This window comes from Ursus americanus, chromosome 5 (assembly GCF_024610735.1).
Source record: "Ursus americanus isolate L20-20 chromosome 5, mUrsAme1.1.p, whole genome shotgun sequence".
In the NCBI taxonomy this organism is placed as follows: Eukaryota; Metazoa; Chordata; class Mammalia; order Carnivora; family Ursidae; genus Ursus; species Ursus americanus.
Window position 1 is genome coordinate 840,866 of NC_142131.1, and position 25,909 is coordinate 866,774.

Here is a 25,909-nt window from a genome sequence, read left to right on the forward strand (position 1 = left end):
TCATGACTCAAGCTGGTCAATCAGAGTGAACCTTGGGCCTCCAACTAAGAGTTAGGAAGGTTGGCTCCCTTTCTCTGTGTGGTGTGGACACCAGATGTGAGTCCTGGAACTATTCCAGGATCAGACTGTTTCAAGAGAAGGTGGACTGAGTTCAAGACCAATACATGGAGGTGGTAGAGGTGAAGGGACAGAGAGAATCAGAGTCAGTTCTTGGATGCTGTTTGAAATTTGTAGTCAGTGAGGCAATAAACTCTATTTTAAAGGTTGTTTTAAGTTGGGTTTTCAAAAGCATCCTGATATTATTTGATTTACAAAAAAATTTATATATACACATTCTTTCTTATCTGCATCTGTTACATGAAAATATTTGTACCTGTGCCCATCACTTCTATTTATCAGAGAACATGGTATAAATACAGAGACATTAATGACATTAGATTATTTTAGGGGCGCCTGGGTGGCACAGTCGGTTGAATGTCCCACTCTTGACTTTGGCTCAGGTCTTGATCTTGGGGTCGTGAGATCAAGCCCTGTGTTGGGCTCTACATTCAGCATGGAGTCTGCTTAAGTTTCTCTCTCCCTCTGCCCCTCCCCATTGTGCTCTCTCTCTCTCAAATAAATAAATAAATCTTAAAAAAATAGATTATTTTAGCAGAAAAGAGTAGTATAAACATGGTTCTGATAAATACCATACTTCTTCAATTTTCAAGATGACATTTTTCTACATGTTAATATTTCTGAAATTGGGCTACCTCCTATAATTGATAGTATCTTCAATTAATTGGCAGTTTTTCTTTCTTTCTAAGCAGTAAAATAAGTTACAAATGTAACTGGTGGCACCTTAGATTCAATGAAATACAGTAATTTAATTAAAATTGGATATAAATCTCTTTAAAATTACTTTATCCTATGTACAACCTGGACTAAACATACTCAGATATACACTAGTGATATATACACTATATGTATATACAACAAAGCTTAAATTAATTTCATACTTTCCTAGAGTTCTGGCTGGGGATATATTACAAATAGTGGCAAATTATAAATTGAAAAAATTAATTAATTAAGACCTAAGGGCAGGAGTCCTGTGGTCAAACTCAACCCTGCCAAGTGCTAGGCACTTCTTTTCTTTGTGTCTTGATTCCTTCACCTGTGAAATAATTAGGAGGTGGGATTAGGTGGTCATTAAAGTTCCTCCCAGATTTCATATGCTACAGATCCTATGTAATTGTATGACTTGCGCTGTTTTATGTCACCGACAACAACGACATACTTTCAGTAAAGCATGTTCTAAACCCAGATTAAATGAATTATTAGAGATAGCTCCTCATTTTGGGCACCTCAAAATAGTTCCTTCTAAAGGAACAGATTACTGCAACTCTTATCAGTATCATCTTGGTTATCAGCTCAAGTGCAAGCTCTAATATTAGTCAGGATTTTTTCAATGCAACTTGAGTGTAAACTCTGGTCTATAAGTTTGCACGAAGGTCTAAAGTGTTTACTGTTGCCCTAACTGCTCATCCAAGTTAATTTCTACAGAAAATAAGGAAACATCTCATAAAACTTCTGAGATCCAAGTGCCAACCACAGAACCCAGTAATGTACAGAGCAGTGTGAACCCCTGAGGCTAAAGTGCATATTTCAATATAGAGCAATGGTTGCATGCTTACTCCAACTCTTGTTTTTTTTTTTTTTAAGATTTATTTATTTATTTCAGAGAGAGCATGTGAGTGGGGGGAGGGACAGAAGGAAGAGAGAGAGAGAATCCTCAAGCAGACTGCTTGCTGAGCATGGAGCCTGTCGCAGGGCTCAATTCCACAACCCTGAGATCATGACCTGAGCTAAAACCGAGAGTTGGCGGCTTAACCCACTGAGCCACCCAGGTGCCCCCAACTTTTTATTTTTTTAATTAAAAAAATTTTTTTAAAAATACTTCCAACTCTTTATTACCACATCAACAAAAGTTGCTTTTGGTTAATATGGAAAGCTGGGAAAGTAAGAGTTTTCTAGAAGAAAATCAAGATAGAGTTCAGGTAAGAGTGCTCAAAGGAAATGTGCATGCAGCACACCAGAAGAGAAGCTTGTATAAATAATCTCATTCAGTCGGCACATATTCATTGAGAGCCTATGTCTATCAAGCACCGTAACAGGGGCTTGGGAAACAAAAGTGATTAAATCAAACACGGCCCTGATTTCAGGAACACTGGTAAGGGGGTGGTAATAATGCCAATCGGATGGGGACCTAAACCAGACCTGGGAGTCAGGGGAGCTTCCTGGAGAAGCAAGAGCAAAGGGGCTACCTGAGCAGCGAATGGACCTATGAAATGAAAGTGAGGGAGCAGGTGGAGGTTTTGAGAGAGGAGGGTTTTAGGAAGAGGAGGACTTTAAGCTGAGAAAAGTTCACAGTGAGAGAAGGCATTAGGATTCAGGGGCCATCTACTCAGCACCTGAGTCAGGTGACATGGTTGCTAATAGAGATTTTATGGCTTCTTCCTTTGTTTTACGTGCTAATTTGGCCTCTTTTTGTTATTATACATTTTTTATTTTTTGTGATTAACGCTTAAAATTAAAAAGATTTATCTAGGTATAGGAATAATATTCATGGAAGAAAATTTATAAAAAATGAAGCCATAGAAGACAAAATTCACTCACAATTCTACAAAGAGATAATCACTGTCGATATTTTACATACATAAATCTAGGCCTTACTCTATGCAGGCCCACTTAAAGAAATGGGATCATAAACTATACTCCTTTTAAAAATGATTTTAGGGGCGCCTGGGTGGCTCAGTTGGTTAAGCAACTACCTTTGGCTCAGGTCATGATCCCGGGGTCCTGCACTGAGCCTCAAGCCTCCAGTTGTCAGGCTCTCTGCTCATCAGGGAGCCTGCTTCTCCCTCTCCCTCTGTCCCTCCCCCCACCCGTGCGCAAGTGCGTGTGCACGCTCTCTCTCATTCTCTCAAATCAATAAAATCTTTGAAAAAATAAAAATGAGTTTAAAATACTTATGTAGTGACTAGGTAATACATATCTGAATAATAGGATTCAAAATTCTAAATGTACAGAAAGGAATACAATAAAATGTTAAGTCTCTATTCTGTTCCTGTCCCACCAACCACCCGTTTTCCCTTCCTGGAGTGAATAACTGTTTCCAGTTTTTCTTGGCAACTTCTTAGTTTTAGAATCAGAAGACTAGACATTGAGCTTGGAGCTCAACTTTTTCAGATTTTTTTTTGCCAGATGTTATACTGGTTTGTTCCTTCCCTGTGATGCCACTCTAACCGGAAGAGCAATGTGCTATTTACAGAGGAAAGGGATGGGAAAACAGCATGCGGGGCATGAAGATCTAGAAGCACGAGAAAAAAAGTCCCGCGTCCCTCACTTTACAGAAGAACATTCTGAGGCACAAATGATGGGACTACTTCAAGGTTACATGGCTAGTCTGACCTACGATCAAAATAATTGCAGGATAACTAAAAGCTAATTTCCCCATCCCTTCCTCAAATTTCTATAGGGGGATTAATAAATTGATATTAGTAAAATTAAGTTGATATGCTTAATTCAGAGTATGAACAGAATACATGAACCACGTAAAATAGTCATTAGAGTCCAGGTTAGAACCTAGGAAAGTTGTTCATTTTTAAATAAGGTTAATTTTCTTAACCACTAATGATGTTCTTTTAATATAAAAAATCTATTTTCATTTAAATTAATTCACACTCATTGTAAAAAAAATATCCAAACTTTGTTTTAAAAAGAAACCAAAATGGACCTTTCTATATGCACTGCTACATAAGCTGTTCTTTTTTTGCGTCACTACTCACCCTGGTAACTTTGCATGTCAGGGCACATACGTCCACCTCGTCCCTTCTAGCGGTTGCTGGGAATTCTATTACATGCATGTGCTAGAATTAATATAACAGCTCCCTATTCCTGAGCGTGTGGATTTTTGGAAGAGCTTTACTATCATAAACATGCTGTAATAAATACCTTTCTTCATTTACCTGTGTCTGTTATTTGATGAAGATAAAATCCTAGATGTTGAATTTCTGGTTCAAAGTGTATGCATATTTAAATTGCTGTGTTTATAACAGATTACATTCCAGAGAGCCTGAATCAATTCACAACTCCCCAACAATGTATTAAAGTATCCCTTTCACCCACTCTTGCCCATCTTTGAAATCTCTCAGTCCAATAGGCAAAGATGTTAATCAGTTGTTTAAAAAAACTTAAAAAAAAAAAAGTCTCCAAAGGGACTAGGGACTAGACTTATCAACCAGCTCTCCTTTTCCCTTTTCTTCTTTCTTTCTTTCTTTCTTTCTTTCTTTCTTTCTTTCTTTCTTTCTTTCTATACATATGAACAGTGAAGGGGGAACTAGGGTATTTCAAAGTGAAAGTTCCAAAACCATTTAAACTAAATACAAACCATATCAATGATTCAGCAACAAGGATTTAAAAACTGCAAAATGAGGATTTTCAGTAAACCCCAAAGAACATTTATATGGAGATCACAAAGATGAAGAAACAGCTTAGATTGTTGTCTTAGGAGATGTCTTCTCTTGAAATGTGGGTAACACCCTTGAGGCATTTCAGTAAATGGGATCTAAGGGTTAGTAGAGGAGAATAGCTGGTTAATGACATATATATGAAGTGAGTCAGAAGGCAGCATGGTCTTAAAAACTGGATGTGCCTGAGCACATACTATATTAGAAAGAAAAATGAGTAAGATGTTTGAATAGAGTAGGCAGTAGTATGTTGAAACTAAAACAGGGATATTTATGTTCTCTGAAAACGACTCTTTCTGATGTAACATACTTGGCAGGGTCTTCAATACTCTTCCTTGATACGCATGATTTTGATGGATGAGATAGATTAATAGGGAGGGAAAGAATGAGCCACCCCCTTGGAAAAAATTATAGGTAATCAGGACCAATGTTTATTATTTATTGGAAAGATAAGCTCTAAAGCAGTGGTTCTCAAACCGGCAGCAGAAGTGTCACCTGGGAATTTGCTAAAAATGCAAAGTTTCAGGCTCCCCTTCAGATGTACGGAATCCGAATCCGAAACTCTGGGGGTGGAGCCAGCAATCTGTGTTTTAACAAGTCTTCCTGGTGATTCTGCTGCACTGCCTCCAGGTAGTTAAATGATTAAATTATTTACTGTCAATGCTTTTAAGGTGTTCTTTCTTTTTTCAAATTACGGTCAAATTTCTGAAGTTTGGAAAATGTAACATCATAAAAAGATGACGAAAGACATCTTCCTAAAAAGAACATGGTGCTTTAAAAAGAATTCTGCCTGGCATTTTGAAATGCACGTTTCAGCAAGGGGTGGGGGGCCTGCTCCATGTAGACCGAAATTGCTTCTTCCAGGATGGGGGTTCCGGCAGTCCTTCACAGATGGTCTACATATTTCCATAGTGTTATATCTGCTATGAACTTGTCATTTGTCTCACCTACATAGGCCTATTATGACAAAATGTCATCTTGACCAAAGGAAGTATTTTTCTAAAAAATCTCTGAAAAGAGATCAAAGGCTTTGGCACAAGGCTTTAAATAGACTGTATTATGTTATGCACATGTTGAAAACAAATACTATTTTCCTGGGGGAAAATGTGCTTGATAGTATCTTGTTAATTTCTTTCTCTGGATAGGCAGAGAAAGTCTTTCTCCAAAATCCCGTGGAAAGTATATGTGCAGCTTTTAAAGAAACTGTCAAAGTGTCATCCAGAGTACCATCTCACATCCGTACCAGAAACATATGAGAATTCAAATCATTCCACATCCTTGCTGACACTTGGTATCGTGGTATGGTAGCCATCCTATCAGATCTGTAGTGGTATCTTATGCTGATTTTAATTTGCATTTCCCTAATGATTAATGACGTTGAATATCTTTTCAAGTGCTCATTTGCCATTTATTTATCTTATGATCCAATCAATTATTCCACTTTTTTTTTAAATTTCAAAAGAAACACAAGCACATGTCCATACAAAGACATGGATCCTTGCTATGGTCTGCATTGTGTCCCTCCAAATTTATATGTTGAAGCTCTGACCCCCAATGTGACTGTATTTGGAGATAGGGCCTATCATGAGGTAATTAAGATTAAAGAGGTCATAAGGGTGGGGCCTTGATACGAAGGTTTAGTGTCCTTATAAGAAGAGACTCTGTAAGGCTTGTGCTAATTACCATGCCTCCCAACGAAGAGGAGGGCACATGAGCACACAGTGGGATGGCAGGCATCTATAAGCCAGGAAGAAAGGTTTTACCAGACAGCAACCATACTGGCACTCTGATCTTGGACTGCCAGCTTCCAGAGCTAGGAGAAAAGCAGTGTCTGTTGTGTAAGCCACCCAGTCTGTGGCATTTTGTAAGGGCGCCCTGAACTGACAGGTACAATCCATGTAGCAGGATTTGTAGTATTTGTATTATTTATAACAGCAGAAAACCGGAAACCACACAAATGAATGGACAAAACAAGTTGTGGGTACACATATGAAGAAATACTACTGAGCGACACACATGACTGGACTGTTGCTACATACAACAACATGGGCAAACCTCAGTTATGCTGAGTGAACAGACCAGACCAAAAAAAAAAAAAAATGAGTTGTCACTATTACGCCATGTCTATAAAAACCTAGGAAATGCAGATAATCTATAGTGCCAGAAAGCAGATCTGTGGTTGCCTGGGAGATGAGGTGTGGTGAGGAAAGAGAAGGAGAAATTACAAAGATATGGGAGGAAACTGTAGGGGGTGATGAATACATTTACTAGCTTGATTGTAGTAGTGGTTTCACAGATACATATGTCAAACTTTTCAAACTATATGCTTTAAATATATCCAGTTTACTGTATGCCAATTAGAGTTCAATAAGGCTGTTTTTTAAAAAAAAAACCCAACAACCTGTGGAATCTTCCTATTATCTCTAGGAAACTCCAATTTTTGTTTAGACTTTTTTTTTTTTCCTTTTCTCCAATCAACAAAGAAATGGAAAAGAAAGTGCTTCATTCAGGAAGGGCTTTCATATGTATGGGAATTCATGGTTTTGTGCTTTTCCTTGTAAGGGGCCTGGAACAGAATCCTTGCCCCCATCCCAAAGCCCCAGCCTTTTCATTACCATCGGAGGTAAAACAAAACCAAAACAAAGTCAAAGGATATAAAACAAGTGTCAGCGAAACTCAAAACTGCGAAACAAATGATTACACTTGGATTTTACCTTTTGTTTTTGCAAGCACAGGTGACCCTATTGGATATTGTGGTAAAGAATGAAAACCTGTTATGAAGCCTTTCAAACACATTTGGTAATTTATGTCAGGAACATTCTGTTACAGAAAAGCCTCCAGAAGTAAAGACGCCAAAATCCAGAATAATGTGTCAGCTCATGTCAGGCAAAACATTGACAACACAACCCAAAGTTGGACACAGAATTTGATTAGGAATTCAAAACCGGCTTCAGGTTCACGGAAGCACTGGAAAATACAATACGGTTTGATTCTTAGCTTTAGGTAAAGTTCATACTAAACGTGAGGGTTTATATCTATTGCACTTTGGGGATTGTGCTAATTCATGTTTAGATGGGCCTGAGGTAACAGGAAAAGAGGTGTCTTAGAAGGTCCTTCGTGGCAAATGACTATGGATGGAAACTACCTCCAAAGTTGCAAATTGTTCATTTCCATTCTACTGTGCAGCGGATGCAAGTATTTTTTTCTTTAAAAAAAATTTTAAGGTTTTAAGCAAATTTTGTGAGTTTTGATTACCTGGCTTATAAGTGGTCGAGGAGGGAACTCAAAACTATGAGATGCCAAAGCTCTTGCTCTTTCTAATACCCGAAATGAAGTATAGAAGTTTTCTGGGAGGCCTACCCTCAACCCTGCTCCACGTCTTCCCCCCTGTTGTCTGCTTTGACTTCTCCTTGCATTAACTCGCTGCTGGTTCCCAGCTGGAGAGCACAGACGGCACCTGCTCCGAAGGCCTGCGGGGCCCGGCATCATCCGGCGCTCAGCCTCTGCTGCTTGTGCACGGACACGAGGACCCACCAGGGGTCACTGCAGCCTCAGAGCTATTGTGCCCGCCAGTCCTGGACACGGCCCGTCGCGCGGAGGGCGTGGGACTGGGAGCGCCGAACGCCGGGGTCCGAGCACAACTGCGCCCGGCCTTCCTGGAGCCAGCCTCCGGTCTCCCTGGGAAACGGACACAGCAAGCAGGACCAGGGCTCGGGACAGCCGGGCGGCCAGTGTGCAGCGCGCGGGCTCCTGTGCGGACCTGTCCGCACCGCGCCTTTCGACCACCTCCGCTTCGCCTTCCGCCCTCAGCCGGGACCCCGCCCGGAAGGGGCGCCCCTTCCCGGCCTCTGGGCCCCCGCTCGGCTCCAGGACTCTCTGCAGCGCCGGGGCCCAGCCCAGCCGCACCTGGGCTGCTCCTGCCCGGGGCGCCACCCCTCGCGCCGCCTAGAGAAGTTTCCCGGGAACCGCCGCGGCCTCGCGCCCAAGGCACACCCCCATCCGCCCGCCGGCGCGTTCCCAGCTCGGGCTCCCGCTGCTCCGCCCGCCGGCGCGCCCGCAAGCCCTCCGACTCCCCACTCGCCCGAATCTCCCGGAGGAGCCCCCCTCCGCCGCCACAGCAAGGCGCTCTCGGAGAGCGAGCTCGAACTTGGCCACGCGCAGCCCCCCAGGATGAGCTCCCGGGTCCCCAGACGGCGGCCGCGCCCCGCCAAGAGCTGACTTGCCCTCGCGGGTCTGGGTGAGGAGCGCGCTGCCCTTTCCGACGCTCTCGGGGCTGCTGGGTGCCCGCGGGACGCGCTGGCGGAGGGAGCTGCCTGAGCGACGACCCCCCCCCCCCGCCGGCCCTGCAGAGGAACCGGGACGTCGTGGGTGCCCCTGACACAAAGGAGCAGCCGAGTGCTCCCGGATCGGCGGGCCGCACCGGGGGCTGGGGGTGGGAGCCCGCCGGGGTCTCCTCAGGGAAGGAAGGCCGGGTGTCGCGGCCGCGCTCCGGGCGGCACCGGCTGAGGGGCTGCACGGCTCCCGGGGCTCCTCGTCTGGGGAGGGCCTCGAGCTCCGTCCCTCCCTTTTCCCGTTTCTCGCCCCCACTGCCAAGCGACTTTCGTCGTCCCCAGGACTGCGGGAGGGGCCCGAGCCGCAGGATGCGCGGGGACGCGCCGCCGCCCTCCGCGCTCAGTTCCGCCGGCGCTGCCCCGGCGGCTCCCGGGCGCTGAGTCCGCGGGCTGCTCCGCCCTTCTTACCTCCGCGGGCGCCGGGCGGCTCGTCCGCGTGGCCCTGGACCCCGCCGGAACCGGTCTTGTCGCGCCGGCCGCCGCGCGGACCGTGAATTAATGCCTCACGCTTGAGGGGAGGGGGCGGCTCGGCGCCTGGGTCGCGGCTTCCTCTGCCGGCCGGAGACGGCCGCGGCCGACATGGGCTGCTTCTGCGCCGTTCCCGAGGAATTCTACTGCGAAGTGCTGCTGCTGAACGAGTCCAAGTTAACCCTCACCACGCAGCAGCAGGGCATCAAGGTAGGCGCGGGCCGGGGCGCGTCCCGGGGTGGGCGGCCGGGCGGGCCCGGGGTCCGAGGCTTTGTCTGAGGGCTGGCGCGGGGCGCGGTGGCGAGGAGCCGCGGCCGCCTGCGCTCAGCGGGAGTGTGGACGGGCCCGGGTGGATTCACTTGGAGCCCCTTCCTGAAGGGAAGTAAGTTTCACGTCTCAAAACGTAGTCCGTCCGCCCGCGCTCGGCTGCAGCGCGCAGTCCGGCGGCGGCGACCGAAACTCTGCGCAGCCCCGGTGTCCCCCAAGCGCTCGGGCCCGCGCCGCTCCGAAGAGGCGGGAGGGAAGACGCAGCTGCGCGCGGCGCTGAGGCACCATGTCCCCGGGCTTTGCGGCGGGCTTCCCGTGTTAGTGCCGCTGGGAGTGGCGCGTGCCTCGCTCGCCGACACCGTCTGCGGGGTGCCCGGACTGCGGTGCCCGGGTGTGCGGTCGGGTAGTGCGGCGTTTGGACGGAGAGTAAGCGAACTGGTTACATCCCCACGTTCAAGTCAGCGTCTCAGAGCGACTCGGTAAATAACTTGGCGCCTGTTCGTAGGCCATTAAAATGCAATTACTGCTATTAACCTGGAGAACCCGAACCGAAAGGCCGTGGGAGAGCGCAGAGATCCACTTCCTTAATTTGGAAGAGTTCTCGTGTTTACGGTTGACAACCTGACGGACGCGCCTGCGCGCTTGTTTTGCTCTTGGTACCAAGGAACTACCCAAAGGTGACCCGAATTCGGAACGACTTGTTTTGTTTCTTTTCCTGCATGTTTAAATCCCCGGAGCGCTTTAGATAATCTCCGCGGCTGAATCCAGTGAAGGGCTGCCGCCCCTGCTCCCCGCTCTTGCCCCCCGCCCTCCATATGCCCGTGGAGCTGCTGGTCTGAGAACTAAGTTCCAGCCGCCAGTGTCCTCTTCTGTAGTCCTTATGTCAGAAGTTAATCCCAATGGCGGAGGCCCTGGGCATTTCCTTGTGTGAATCAGTTTTCACACAGCTTTATGTACACCGAAGTAACTGTTCCTGGCCAGAAGCTTCAGCTTTGATGTCACCGTTCCTGGTGCACAGAATGCTGATTTCACAGGTGTCATTCTTAAGCAGGAGATGGGGGCAAAAATGATCAACTGAAGCACAAGATAAATTTAACCCTTTCTTCAGGAAATTGTTTTGAACATTGTTTCCCAGGAATTATAAAAAGCAAAAGTCAGTCAGGTTCTCATTTGGTGTTTCCCCTCAAGGCCAATAAAAGACTCCTGGAAAAGGGTGTTTCATATTTTATATTTCCAGCTTTTCTTGATGTTCCCCTCCTCCCCTCCCCCCATGAAATCAGGAAAAGAACTTTTCAAGAGGGTGTAGCATTCTTTGGTGTACTGTGCAAATAGGCAAAAATCACAAAACATCATACATTTTTGATAATACATAGATTCTCTTTGGCTTGGGGAAAGAAACAATTAGAAAAAGATAATGGATGATCTGATACTAAAACAATAAAGAAATCTTTCTGAAGTGCACAGTCTAAAGTCATCTGGAGTGTGAGCTTCCTATTCAATCATGAAAGCCATACCCCTGTCAGCTGTGGACATTATTCTGTCAAGACAGCAGCCAAGACTTGGGATCAAATGGAATAATTTTGTCAAAGAAACATGAATAAAAAACCCTGATCCATAATTACTTTTTATAACCTGATGGTGCTTATCTTGTTTTACAAATATGTTGAAAATTGGTGAGTGATTCAAAGGCAATAGCAACTTTATAATGCTGTTATTTTGGATATATGCCATTTAACGAAACAATAATTTAAGCAGGCTTTTGTTGGAAGTAATCATTTTGCAACAGGCTTGGCCTCTTTCAGTGTCACAAAAGCATGCCACAATTATTTTGATGGCCATATGTGTAACACAGATGTTGTCTGCTGAAGTTAACCACATTATCTGTAACTACCAGGCTACCATTAAATGCATGTGTTAAGCACCTATCTACTTGTGGTATATACTAAATTAAACACATATGAGTATGTATAAATGGAATAATGTACGAATAGCACCTCACAGGTAGATGGTATGTAACATTGAATGGGTATGTGTTTTTTATTATTCTGCACGTATTTGGCATTTTCTTTAACTCCTACTTTAGTTTGTCAATGACATAGTAAACTAAAATGTAAATGAAATAGTCAATAGCTGCTATTATGGTGTTTTCCCCAGGATAGTACGCTTGGTAACTTTTATTATCATTACTTAAAGTCAAAATTAAGCATATGACATCAATTAGCCCATTTTACTCCTGAAATTAAAATAGAAAAATCTATTTATTTTTCGAAAGTATTTCCTAACATTTTGAGATGACCGTTTTCCACATTCTATCTCAAATGAAGACAGTTAATTTTGCCTTAAAATTATTCACTTATTTCATCCCTTCAAGGAAGAATGGATGTTAGTGATAGATTTTTACTGATTCCTAAATAGTTACTTAAGAATTTGCTTGTATTACTATTATAATAATGCATTGTGAGTTTAAAAAATTAATTGTAGTGAATTTAAGTAGAAGAAATATGAGAGAAACCAAATTAGAAATTGAAAAGTTAGTTATGAAGTGATTTTCTGCAACTTAGATCAAAGTCTTTCATTGATTAGAAAAAAAATTGAAGTGTTTGCTCCCATGGAAAGCATTTCAGCCTGAAGACAATAGTTACACATCTCCTCTGTCAAGATGAATAGCGTTTAAATGGAAAATAATTTTCTGTTTAAAAAATAAAACACAGTGTATTTGTATTCATACTAATGTTATATAGAAATTTGCTTCTTAACTTGCCTTAGAGGTAACCTCACCTTGACAAGCAGGAAGTCTTTCGTATGCAGTTCGGGAGTTCGAGCCCTATCCAAGATTTAAGAACTCAAGTTTATATAAACCGAAAGCTCTTGGTTGTGTGTTGACCCCCACAATAGCTTTTAGCTGTTTGTCCTATGCTGCTATCTCTGTTGTTTATTTAAGTAAGAATTTCTGCTGTGGTTGGTCTTTTGGTTTTTTGAGTAATGTTTGTTCAGGGAAACTTTTGTTAGGTCCTTTATAGTTCTCTGTGCTGGGGAAGGTAGAGATCTTTCTTTTTGTTCTCTGAGAAAGCAAAATTTGATTGTGGCTCAAACTACTTGTGTAAGTTGTCAAATGATTAGCAAAAGATTTTCAGGGGAAAAAAAATCACAACGTTTGATTATAAATTTAGTCCTCAAAATTGCTGCTGCATATATGAACTAGATTAATATTTTCGTTTCAGCGAGGTTTTAGTGCTCTGAGCAGTAATGTAATAAACACTGAGGTGCTCATTTTTCCCTTGTCGTATTTGAGTAAATTAATGAAACCAATATGACAGCAAGATGGAAATTCCATTAACTTTTTTTTAAAGGTGTTATTGAGATATACAATTCACACAGTTGAAGTGTGCAATTTACCCATTAACTGCTAAATGAAGTTCCTTCCTAATCATCCTGAGGTTTCTGAGGAAATATTGTGAGTCAGTTTTGATGCTTTGATCAGAAACTTCCTAATAAACTAGAAAAACAGTTAGAAGGTGGGGACTTAAATTATTTGCATCTCACTTACCAAGAATTGTAATTTTCATTCCATTTGGACTGGTCAAGAACACATCAAAGAAGATTGGGAACACGTGAAAAGCACCATTGCTTCATAAGTCATATTAAATATATATGTAGATACCCATGTCTTTTAATATCAGTCTCATAAGGTATAGAGTCAGGGACCCGATAAACATAGGTTGATGCAAGTAATCATACATCAACATTTCTGTCAATGTGAGGTTGGCTTGTGGGTCTTGATTGGTTGGTAAATTAGATGTGACTGGGATAGAAGTCCCCCTCACCAGCACTGCCTCTTGTTTTTGGAAATTCAAATAGGATATCTGTGTTATTGTGGCTGTTTAAGATGGACTACTACATAAATGCTCCTTCAAATATCTTTTTGTTTTTAAAATGATTCAAAGTATTTTTTCAGCTTTATTAAGGTATAATTGACAAACGGAATTAGGTTACACTGCACAACATGATTTGGTAGAACAGAAGTTGCAGGAGTCCCACTATCCCACCATCGAGGTAATGAACACGTCCATCACCTCACATGGTTACTTTTTGTTGTGGTTGAGAATACGTGAGTTTTACTCTCTTAGCAAATTTTAGTTCTACAATACAGCCTTATCAAGACCCTCAAACTGTAAATGTCCCCTCAATTTTATAAGAAGTTTTTTTTCCTTGAAAATAATTATTAAAAATACCATTTATCATCCATGGTTTGAAAGTGATTGAAAAGTAATTTAAGGGGAGAAGCATTGTTGGTTACCTCCAGCAACTAATGGCTGTCCTTCTCTAAGTGCTTATAATTTTCTTGGTTTTTGGTGGACTACACTTTTTTTTTTTTTTTTTTTTTTTTTTTTTTAGCTCTGTTAATATCATTGTTCTTGAATTCTGTAATGTTAAGCTTGAACTGACTTTGAACTAAACTTCAACTAATCGGAGCTTTTTTTTCTTTTGGGCATGGGTGTTGTCTTAGTCCATTTGGGCTGCTGTAACCCACACCATAGACTGGGTGGCTTATAAACAAGAGAAATTTATTTCTCATAGTTCTAGAAGCTGGAGATCTGAGATCAGGGTGCCAGCATGGTCAGGTGAGGACCCTTTTCTGGGTGAAAAACTTCTTGTTGTGTCCTCCCATGGTGGAAGGGGCTATGGAGCTTTTTCGGCCCTCTTTTATAAGAGCAGTAATCTCAAAGGCCCCAACTGCTACTACCTTGGGGTTAGAGTTCCAACATATGTATTTTAGGGCCACACAAATATTCTGAGTGTAGCGGGTGGTGATAAAATTAAATCTAAATTGTAGAGACAAAAGTCTAGGCTCTTCTTTCGATTAGCCACATGGGCGGTGGTTTGTTATTTTTATTTAGACGCTTACAAAGAAAATGCAAAACTCTTCTTTGATGGTTTGTGTCAAGTTGTATCTCAGAGTAGGGCTGGGCAGTTCTTTGTTGTGGGAGGTTTTCCTGTCCACTGGGGGGTGACTGTATTCCCAGGCTCTACCGAGGAGATGCCAGTAGCACCTCTTGTCCCGTTGTGACAACTAAAAATACGCCCAGGTGTTGCCACCTCTCTCCTGATGGGCAATACGTCTAAATTCCAAACTTCATTGTTTGTGTTAGCAGCCTGCCTGATCTAGACCTTTACCAGTTCTGAGGGCCTACTCAGATGACTTGCTCTGCGGGCACACCGAAATGCTCAGTTTCCGAAACGTACCGGACTCTTGTACCTTTATGCATTGATTCCCACCGAGTGGTGTACCCTCTTACGTTTCCCTAAGTACACAGTCATTTGAGCCCATCCTTTAAGACTTGAATCAAGTATCCTATTTGCCAGGAAGACTTCAACCCAGGCTGACCAGACAGAGTTAAGTGCTAGTCAGGGCCTCACACACACCCTGTTCCAGCACTTCCCTTGTCGCATTTCAAGCATTGTTTCTGGACACATCTGTCTCCTCCAGGAGCCTGTGAGCCCCTACCTGTGGTCCCCTAGCAGCTAGCGCGGTGAGCCTCATGCAGGAGATGCTTATTAACTGTCGTTTGAATAGAGGAATGGAAGGAGTGTTACAGCTGCAACAGGCCACATTGAAAATCTTATGGATAATGAGGTTCTTTTGCCATTTTATTTCTACTAGAAAAGATCCTAGAACAAACTAAACCTCGCTGTGAAAAATCTGTTGCCAAGATACTCTAATTCTTATACTGATAATGGGTAGAAAATGAGATGGTGCGGTGGACAGAGTGCACGCAGCGCGCCCAAGAGCCGATGAGCTGCTATTTCAGAAAACACGAAGCACACCCTTTGTATCCTAGAGGTCAGGATTAAGTCTGTCTCTCTCTCTTTATTTTTAAAAAAATATTTTTATTATTTTCCCCTTATATCTTGAGAGTCTTTTGGAAGAAAGGCATGTTTCTAGAATGGATAATAGATCCTCACACGTGGGTTACTTTTTTTTCCTTGTCTCCTATTCTGTAAACCGCTGGAGAAGATTGTCAGTTGGTCTCTCAGGGTGGGTTCACACCGACAGGGACCATCCGTGTAAGTTTTAATCTTGCTGTCGCACCCGTTTTACTCTTGAAGCTGCATAAAGCTCACCTGACACTGCTCTAAGGCTTAATGGCAGAGATAGGGTCAATAAGGTAAAATTGTTTTTTTTTTTTATATAACATATGGTAAGTTTTTCATTCCTCTGCACAGGGCATTTTTCTACAGGCCAGTTACAAACACAAGTCAGAGACAAGATTTACTGTGCCCTCTAGCTTCTCTGGGATCGACTGCTTTGGCTGAGCTTGGTCTCCAGTATTTTAGCCGCGAGTATAGCTCCTACGTAACACTCCTTATTAGCCTGCTTTGGGTTATGAAGAGTAACTGTCATTTTCTTCTGCATCACAAGATTTGTTTCTAAGTTTCATATATTAAAATTAACCAAGCATCTGTTATTACTTGTTTAGGTATCGCCTAGGTGTGCTGAGGTCAGGAACCAGCCAATATGGTTTGTGACTCAAAAAGCCTGTAACTAGACTTTGGTGAGTCTATACCATTCTTACAAAATGTGGATTGCATTCCTGTGCCCTCTGAGCCGTGTATGTAGTTCCTGTTTTTTTTAAGTGGAGCAGTCATTGTTCCTTAGTGCTGACTGTTGGCCCGTTACTCTGTAACTAAACACTTTGCTAGGAGATTCCCAAAAGGCTGAGATGGCTCTCCCAGAGGCTTTCCTAATAATCATTGAAAACGTGAAAGGGCCTGGCAGTGGCTTCCAAATGTGTGAGGAGTTTGTTTTCAAGGATATTGACATGCCAGGAAGAAGTTAGAACAAGGGGGTTGGTGGCAGGCAAGGATAAGCACGAGGTGCTGAGTCCTAGCCCCCACGGACAATAACCAACAGGGCAGATGGTGGGGGAGGAATTAGCTGACTGAGACCTATGAGAGGAACAAATGTAGCAACACATTGTTTAGAAATGACACATCTGAGCACATGAGAAAGCATAGTTAATAATGCCAGGGGTTCTCAACTTTGTGGGGATGGTGTCCCAGAAGTTGGGTAGAAAGTACCTTGTTCAGAATACAGCTTTTCCATATAGTGACACGAGTCACGGTCAGGTTCCTGAGACCGTTTGAGTTTTTAAACCATTCGGGTCCCACCTTGGTCTTCATTCAGAGCTGAGTTTGAGAGGCAGTCTTAGAGCCTCTGTTGCTTTGTCACTCATCAAATTGGTTTTTCTCCACCATTCTCACTGTTCCCAACTTAGTCCTGGACCTCATATGTCACACCTGAACCAGCCTTCAAACCTGGCTGCTGTGTGGTCACCTTCAGCCTCTCCCTTCTCCTCACTCCTGCCCCATGTTCAAACCCTGCTCAGCCTTCTGACCGGCCAAGTGACTCTTCCCTGGAACTAGGCTCTGTTTCCTCATCTGTAAGCTGGGGGGCATGATAGCAGCTGCAAGATGACTGTAAGAATTTGAGAAAAAATTTTAGGCTTATAGGAGCAAAAGGTGCTCAATAAATGATAGTTATGTATGATATATTATTTGCTAATAAATTTCTTTTTGAATTCTAGTTTGTAGTATCTAACCTCCCACTTCTGCTCAAAGTGATGCTGGTTCTCTAAGGGGTGTGGATGGCCAGTCACTTAGCCTCTTTGAGTCCACTTCTTCATCTACAAAACTAGGGTGAGGCTCTCCACCTTATTCTGAGATATACTGTATGTGAAACCCTTAGCTCCATGCCTGTTTTTTCTTATTGTCGTGGCGCCATTATCAAAAATCAGTTGACAACTGGAGTGCCTGGGTGGCTCAGTCAGTTAGGCGTCTGCCTTCGGCTCAGGTCGTGATCCCAGGGTCTTGGAGCCCCACGTGGAGTCTGCTCCTCCCTCTCCCTCTGCCCTGTCCCCCCGCTTGTACACACTCTCTCTAATAAGTGAAATCTTAAAAAAAAATCAATTGATAATGTGAAGATTAATTTCTGTATTGTCAATTCTATTCCATTGATCTACATGCCTATTTTTGTGTATTTTTATTAGTTTCTTGGTAAGGTAGTAGGTGTTTGTCATTTGGCAAAGAAACACTCCCAGTTAAATTTGACGTGTAATATTTTGAAAAAAAGTCGTGCAAACTTCCTGGGGTCAGTAAGACAATTGTCTTACCAGGTTCCTCAAGAACCTAGCAGGGTGTTAGGCACCGGTGGTGCTCAGTAAGTAGTTGTCTTATCTGAAGGACTGACGGGATTGTTTTAGTGAAGGTGCTGCTACTGCTTTTATAGCTTGAAACTTGGGTTGAATATTTCGATTTCCAAAAACTATTCTGTGCAGCCTTTGACTGCACTATTTTCGTTGTGTGTAAAGGATTTGCCTTTGATTCTTGTATACTCTTTCTGTGAACACTTAGTAGAAGGCTGGGAAAAGGGTATTTGCATGTTTTATGAATAATTGTGTTAGTTTTGATAGGTGAAGGCATAGCATGTATGGCAAGTTAATATTTAAATAGGTGTGTGGTTTTTATCTATTCCTTTGAAACATACTGAGAAATTGCTAGAGATTTGTCCTGAGCAGTGCGCTGCACAGTGTTTTCCTCCTAGGAAAATAACACATGGCTAGAAGACCACCTCTGAACACCATCCCCTGCCCCCAGGGCTTTCCTTTTGACCCAGAACTTCTAGGATTCCTAGCAGGATTGTAGGTTCAACCCTAGGAAGCATCTGTGGCTGTATGGAATTGGACTAACACCCCCTATGACTGAGGACAGTTGTAACAGCAAATCTCAGGGATACCGAAACCGGTATTGTGTAAATTTTACAGTTTTATCTGGATCGCACGATTTGAAAGTTGGTGGTATTCAAATACTTGAAAAACCCCAATAGATATGCAGGCTACAGGCAGTTCCCTCAGTGAAGAAAATCTCAAGGGTCTAGAATCTGGATAATGCCCTAGCAGGACAAAATCTTTCATACAAACTCGTTCCTACTTGTCATTGCTTTTTCCTGCCAGCCACTCATTCTTTTGCCATCTGATTCTCTGCACCAGACCTGTGTGTGGTCACATGGCCTCACTTAACGCAGCCCCAAGATGCTGCCAGAATATGCAGCAGACACCAGGGGGAGGATGTCGAGGAGATGACATGAATTACAGCAGACTGGATTTCACTTAGAATAGAGAGTTAGACCTGGCGTGGACATTCAGAATTGTCTCACCCTGTCCTCTCATTCTCTAGGTGAGGGAACAGGGACCCAGTGAGGGGCAATGATTTGCCAGAGCCCGGCACAGAGTCCGCAGAACCCTGTCTCTTGGTTTCCCATCTGGTGATTTTCTCAGTGCTCACCCACCCCTGGCTTCTTGACTGCATGCAAGAGAGGAAGGGCTGAGAGCTGACTATAAAGGAAGAGGTCAGAATTGATTGAAAATCACTTAGCTTTACTGCCAATCCCATCTCTTCCCGTGTTCCAAACCCCTCTCTACCCACCTCCCTCCTCCTTAAATTAAATCTTGATAGGTCTATGATTGGCCTGATTTCCTCCTGCAGTCTTGGAATGTGGATTTGTGGCACTCTTTTCAGGTAGATTTATGAGGGAGAGACGCTTTTGTCTCAAGGAATCTTATTTCTTTTCAGAGCAACGCTTACCACGTTGAATTTTAATTTTTTGGCTTTAAAAGAAACGCTTATTTATCTAAAAGGTCTGGAGTTCTTCCATGGTCTTTATTTTGTAAAGCTTTTACCCTGAGTTCTTACAGCTCCATTCTGAGTATCTCTTCAGGAAAGAAAATTAAAAACTGATTAGTGACCCTTCTTCCTGCCTGAGGGAGGTGCGAGGGAGGAGAGCAGAAAGGTAAAATTGCTCTTTCGTTGAAAGGTTTCAGATGGGCCAATCATCAGGAGGCTAATAGATCTTTTCCCTTGATAACGATTATTTCATGCGTCTGCAGCTGTTTACAAGGGCACTTGGAGGATGTGCAAATTTTCCAGAATTCCTCAGAGAGCCAGCTTTTTCTCCCCTTCCCTTTCAGACACTGTTTTTACGTCATGTTCTGGGGCAGTTATTTGAAGATAAATAGGTTTTTGAGTGTGAGGGTATACGGAGGTCTGGACCAATACCCTATATCTGTTATTGTCGGTATGGCTTTGTGAATTCAATTCTGCAAGAATTTATTCAGAGCCTGTTGTGTACCCAGTAGCGTCCAGGATTTCTGGAGGTGAGGATAAAATAGAGGAGGACTCTTGCCTATAAGAAATTTAACTTTGAGGTGGAAAGATGAACATTAACTTATAAAACAATAGACCCAAGACTAGACCATTTATAACCAAGTTTTGAGTTATGTGGTGGTGAGTCTAAGAGGTAAAGAAATTCTTATAAGAAATTATGTTTCTTATATGCCAAGGTGGGATTAATCAAAGATGTTTTAGAAAAAGTGAACACGGCTCACAATGCCTTGTCAGAAACTCTTGGGGCCAGGTGTGTTTCCAGATTTGAAATTTTTCCGATTCCAGCAAAGTGATGTGGTATATGTACCACGCGTTAGGCATCATCCCTGGCCGGGTCCGCAGTCGTACGTACTAAAACATCTGTGCAGCTCGTCATCTGGATAGTCACGACAAGTGTATGTGCGCGCAGGGGTCCGTAGAGACTTAAGTAGTCTTACGCCAGCGAATAGCAGGTGTCTTCCCTGTATTGGTTATCTATTGCTGTGTGGTGTGTTCTATCCAAAAGTTAGCAGCTTAAAGAACAAACGTGTATCACCTACAGATTCTGTGGATCTGGAATCCAGGAGCAGCTTAGCTGGATGATTCTGGTTCAGGGTCTCTCATGAGGTTGTACTCAAGCTGTGAGTGAGGCATCAATCATCTCGGGTGGTGGAGCTGTTTCCAAGCTCACTCACATGCATGTGGCAGCCCTGGGTTGCTCACCACATGGGCTCCTGAGTGTTCTTACAGCGTGGTGGCTGGCTTCCCTCCAAAGCAAGTGGTCGCAGAGAGAGAGCAAGCCCAGGATGAAGCCACAGTCTTTTTAGCATCCTCTTACTTGTGCGATATTCTGTTGGTCACACCGGCTCACCTTGGTCTGAGAGGGGACTGTATAAGAGTGTGACTTTTGTGAGGCAGGGGTCACTGGGAGCTGTCTTGAAGGTGGACTGCCATAGTCATCAACCGAGTTTTGGCATCCAACTTGAGATAAAACTCAGAGTTGTCATATCTTCTTGGGTGTTGGATGGTGGCAAAGAGAGTGTGGACTTATATAGACTTTGGTCTCCTCTAAGGGATGATGTGTGAGGATGGACTGAAGCCAGTCCAGGGTGGCAAGGTAGTGTGAACACAGAGGAGTGAATTTGGCGGAGGAAGAGGAGTGTCTGAGAGTACTCAGACTCAGTCTGCCGTGTGCCAGGCCCTGCACTTGGTGCTGGGGATAAAAGGGGAAATTAGACATAATTGTAACCATCTGGAACTAGAAGTGTGCTTTGAGAAATCTAGAATTGTACTTTGAGAAATAATCAGTGCTTGATGAAAATACTTGTTTTGAGTGTCTACAGTAAAAAAAGGTAGCCTGTGTCGTGGGAGAAGGAGAGAATACAGACTCAGAAAATCTGGATTCCGGTTCCAACTCTTTCATTTCCTGGTTTGGAGAAGTCAGTGTTTTGGAGCCTTACTTTTTCATTTGTAAAATTAAACTGATGCTGTTATTCCATCAATATCATAGGCGTTGTGAGGCTCAAAGGAGATAATGGCTGAAAAAACTCTTGTAAAATCCTGAAGTGCTATGAAGTGTTAATTATTATTATCTTGTGGCTCTAACATTTACTAACTTGTGAGCTTTGGCAAGTTATTTAACTCTGTACCTCAGTTTCATCAACAGTGAAATGAAGATAATACCACCTGCTTCATAGTTGGCTATGGGGTTTGAATGACATAATACATGTAAGAAGAGCTCAGAATAGTGCCTAGCACATAACATGAAAACTACCCAATAAACATTAGCTGTTATTGTTATGTAGCCATACAGTGCAAAACCTAATGACAGATTAAAAAGAAGTGAAATGATGAGTTAGAATGTCTTTGGGCAGTTCTAAACAATGAGCCAAATTACAGTTTCCCTGAAAAGGAGTTTTATTATTTGTATCTGCATTTACTGACTAGAAAACTGATTTATCGGGTTGGACAGAGTTCACTTTGAAAACAACTACCAGCTTCCTCCCCACCTCCTCTCTCTTTTTGATGTTGACCTTGGTGTGCAGCTTTTCAGACTTTTGAAGGTCAGAGCTGAAAATAAATCCCTTTGCATCAATGGTAATGTAGTAGTCCGTTTGCCTGCCCAAGCATAAAGAGGTAAGTTCAATTTAGATAATCTTGATCACTTGATGAAGACATATTTCAAAAATGAAGCTTTGGTTTGGAAATCTGACAGGATTTACTCATTAAAATTCCTTGTAGGACTAAAATTATGAGACAAAACTGAAGACTTGCAATTTTTTGGTAATTTCACTGATGATGACAATGAGTTTATTAGGGTTTAGCCTTTGTAGGAATCTGAATGGCCTTATTTTGAGGATCATGAGAACTTCAATAAATCATTATTTTATAGAATCTTTTGTCCCAGAAACCCTGAAGAACTTTTCCTTAGATTGCCTTTAAGCCATTACATGCACCCGGGGAGAGAAGGCTGTGACAGTGTCAGGGAAACACTGGTATTGACACAGGCATGATGGCAACTCCCAGAGCACGGCCATAAAGGACACTAGACCCTAGGCTCACAGCAGATCAATCCCCTTAGGTCACAAATATCCTGTGAATCATGGTGAAGAAACTTGGGTACCTTGTATGTTTATAGGTTAAAAATCCTTGAGTTTTCCTCCTCCTGCTTAAAAATGCTGAGCCACGTGTGGGTACCTTTCCACATATATGTCCGCCAGAAGGAAAAAGACAAGTGAGTTAACATTTAAGTACCATTTTAATATTTGGATCCCTTGTGTTTGAGCAGTGTTGATGTCCTGAAACAATATTCATTTTAAAGTATGACATCAGGGCTACTGAAAACAGGCCTGCCTATTCAATAGGTGTACCTAGCTTGAGCCAAAAAATGATTGTTCTGAATTCATTCATGTTTTAAGATGCTTCCCATCTGGTGTCATTGGAAAGTTGAAAACGACGTACAGATTCTGCCCTACCCCCCCTCAGGGAGAGGGTGGTGATTTTATGGGCTGAATTGCTTACAGTTTCCTGGGTCTTCCATCGGCTTTTTCCCCTGGCCACGGTCACCGCCGAGCTGACCAAAGCCATGTTCCCAGTACAGAGTGCTGATGTTTTCAGCACAAAGTGGCAAGTAGGTGTACCTCTGTTTGGTTTTATCAGTATATGTTTCCAGCTTTGTCCTCAAATAAATAATTTTGTGCTTTCTGCCTGAGGTTCGGGTAGCAAAGTGACAACAAAATGCACCGTATCCCCTCATGCTTAGTAAATTCTGCTGCTTTGAGTGGAATCCGTGGCTTATTAGACAAGCCAAGTTGTTAGTTTTCTAAGGATGTTCAACCAAAAATGAGGAGCTAGGATGGCTTAGGCTGACTGGCGTATTTTGAGTCTTACTGCATGTATTTTCAAAGAGTTTGGCTCTCATTTTGGTTAATCTCTTCTCCACAGAAGATTCATAGACACTACTTGGGCCAGTTTCGCTGTATTTCTTGTGTTCAATTCCTAGTGCAGGCAGAAAAAGAAGTAAGAGCTAGTCAGAACCCAAATAGTTGGAAACATCTGTAATTTTTTATAATGCTTTCTAATAGATTTTATACTTCCCCTTAAATTAAAACTTTTGGGCTGAGAATATAGCATATACAATCCACACATATGTTCGCTAGTCCATGATTCTGGCGTTTCTGGTTGTGGCAGTGCACGCAGGGGTCACATTTTAAAAAAATTCTTCAAAATTAATGAGACAACCTTGACTGAGAACTTGTTTCCTCCTATGTAGGAACTGTTCATTCTTAACTGAGTAAAGGTTGGGAAAGGGTCCTGGAGATTCTGGGTAGGAGTATGTTCAATGCATGTTTGATACAAGCATTTGAACATTAGAATAAATAGCCCAGTTTCCTTCTAGCTCTGAAAGGCTGATGGGTTGTGTCTGCAGTGGCTGTGGTGACGGGTGCTAGTTTTCAAGCCTGGAGATCGTGTCGGTGGATTATCTAGTTTGGAGCTACAATCAACTTTTCATTACTCAGGCTTCACAGATTTACTGTTGCTTTTTTCAGTTCTCTTCCTAGAGTGGACAGGGCCCAGGAAAAGCAATTAAATTTCTTGTTTTCAACAACTTGGATGATTGATTTGGTAGGGGAAGGAGAATTGAAGCAGTTTGTTTTTTCTCAAACTCCTAAGCGTTTACATTTTTTAATTACGCCTTTTTTTTCTGGATTTTATTATTTTCTTCTTTAAGGCTGCTTCATAGAGTAAGACCCCATGCAGTTAAAGATTCCCATAAGATAATGTGAGCCAGTCAATTCAATGGAAGTTTTAGCAGTACTTACAATGCACCCAGATGTTTTATATCTCCCGTAATGTCTGACACCTAGTGGTATCCAGTAAAGGCTAATAACTTTCCCTTCTAGCCAGTTGAGGGGAATACGGAATGAAGTACGTGAAATTGTAAGAGAACAGTGAAATCTAGACAAGGACTGGAAGTGTGATGTTGCAGTGGGAAGCATGATCTCGTGGAGAAGTGTGTCTCGATTTTACTTGTAAGGGTAAGTGTGCTTTAGATACACAGAAAGTAGGGGTTGCCCAGTGGAACTCCTGAGACAGTGAGGAGCCTGGCTGACCCCGGAGGCAAAGGGGAAAATCATTCATATTGCACCCAGTTGGTGTTATTTGATAAGGAAAGAACCTGAAAACCGTGACGAGGAGTGAAGACCTGGTATGCGATAAGTCAAAACAGAGGAGAGTCCTGGTGGGATTTTAGGAAGGTGGTGAGCTGGCAGGTCACTACCACTGCAGGGGGGATTGCAGTGGGCGGGAGCCTGGGGTCTGAGAAGGCAGTAGTGGTGAGGCGATGGGAGCTGGGCTATGATCCTGTGGTGGAGGAGAAAAAAAAACATAATTTTGGACATTTGTTGAACAAATATATGTTGAGAAACTTCTAGGCATCAGGCACTGTGCTGGGCCCTGGATGGGGTGGTGAGGCCCACTCACACAGCCCCTCCCAGCTTGGAGCTTCCAGCTTAGTGAGGGAGCAGGAGTGTGAGTGCACAGGTGTGGGGAAGAAATGTTGGCGGTGATATGAGACTATACAACAGGGACTTGATGGAAAGAGAGGGAAGCTTTCCTGAGGAAGTCCTATTTGGGTTGAATGGTGTGATGGGGGGCAGAAGTTCTAGGCAGAGGGAACAGCCTGTGCAAAGGTCCTGGAGCAGAGACAGAAAGAACCCTGTGTGATTGGAGTGCAGTCTGGGGATAAGTGAAATTGTTGGTGGTATATTACCACCATAAGTGAGGCAGGGTCTAGAGGGGAATGTTGGTAGAAGCTGGTGGTTTAGAAGGTTTGATTTGAGTGGGGGTGGGAGTACTTGGTGGGGGAGGTGGGAAGATGATGGATTTAGAATTTGTTGCTTCTGTATACCGGGCTACCTCTCGGTGGGACCTGCATACCAAGGCTCATTCCCTAGAATGGGTGATTTGCCTAATTATGACTCTACCTTTTGCTGGTGCCTTGTTGAATGTGATCTACCTGAGATCAGAGTCACTGCAGTTTTACTTAAGTGTGCTCATTAAAGGGTGCCCATTTCCTAGAGAAACATGCCTTCAAAATAGTCTTGTTTTGTTTTGGTTGGCTGCTTTAAGCATGAAAGCCGTCAGATTTATCTTTTTAAGAGAATTCTTAAAAGACAATAAAATGGTTGATCTTAAGTATTCTAAGACTTCAGATTCATGAAGTTGTCAGAAATAAAGTCTATTAGTTTCTCAAACATGCAGCCTGTTTCTGCCTTGGGGCCTCACCGCCTGCTGTTTCTTCTGCCTGGAATGCTCTTCTCCCAGAATTCCTCACGGCTTACCCTCACCCTTTCAGGTCTCTGCTCAGATGTCTCCTTTTTGAGGCCTTTCCTGACGTTCTCAACTCACTTGCCCAAGTCTTTTCTGCTCTCTTTTTCTTCAACATACCTACCACCTTTTACCATACTGTATACTTTATTTACTGGTTTTGGTTGTTGCCTGTCTTCTCCACTAGAATGTATGCTTTGTGAGGGCAGGGATTTTTTTTAGGATTTGTCCAGAGGTCTCCTAAACATCTACAATGTTTGGCACATAGTGGGATTGCAGTAAATATTTATTCAGTGAACATCTGTT

The 25,909-nt window shown here is 43.1% G+C and overlaps 2 protein-coding genes across 5 annotated transcripts in view; one reads left to right on the top strand and one right to left on the bottom strand.

Annotated features, from left to right (window-relative positions):
• Positions 1–9,361, bottom strand: part of APC (APC regulator of Wnt signaling pathway) — a 300,467-nt gene extending 291,106 nt beyond the window's left edge. The window contains exon 1 of one of the 2 annotated variants that reach the window (XM_045777275.2): positions 9,248–9,361. The gene's annotated coding sequence lies outside the window, so the exon portion shown is untranslated. The remainder of the gene's footprint in view (positions 1–9,247) is intronic. The other variant, XM_087861920.1, reaches the window with a different exon arrangement.
• A 24-nt stretch (positions 9,362–9,385) lies between these two features.
• EPB41L4A (erythrocyte membrane protein band 4.1 like 4A) overlaps positions 9,386–25,909 on the top strand; it is a 243,723-nt gene continuing 227,199 nt past the window's right edge. For all 3 annotated transcript variants that reach the window (XM_045777279.2, XM_045777280.2, XM_045777281.2), the window contains exon 1: positions 9,386–9,517. In XM_045777279.2, the coding sequence (XP_045633235.1) occupies positions 9,419–9,517 (99 nt within the window). In that variant the 5' untranslated portion in view covers positions 9,386–9,418. The remainder of the gene's footprint in view (positions 9,518–25,909) is intronic.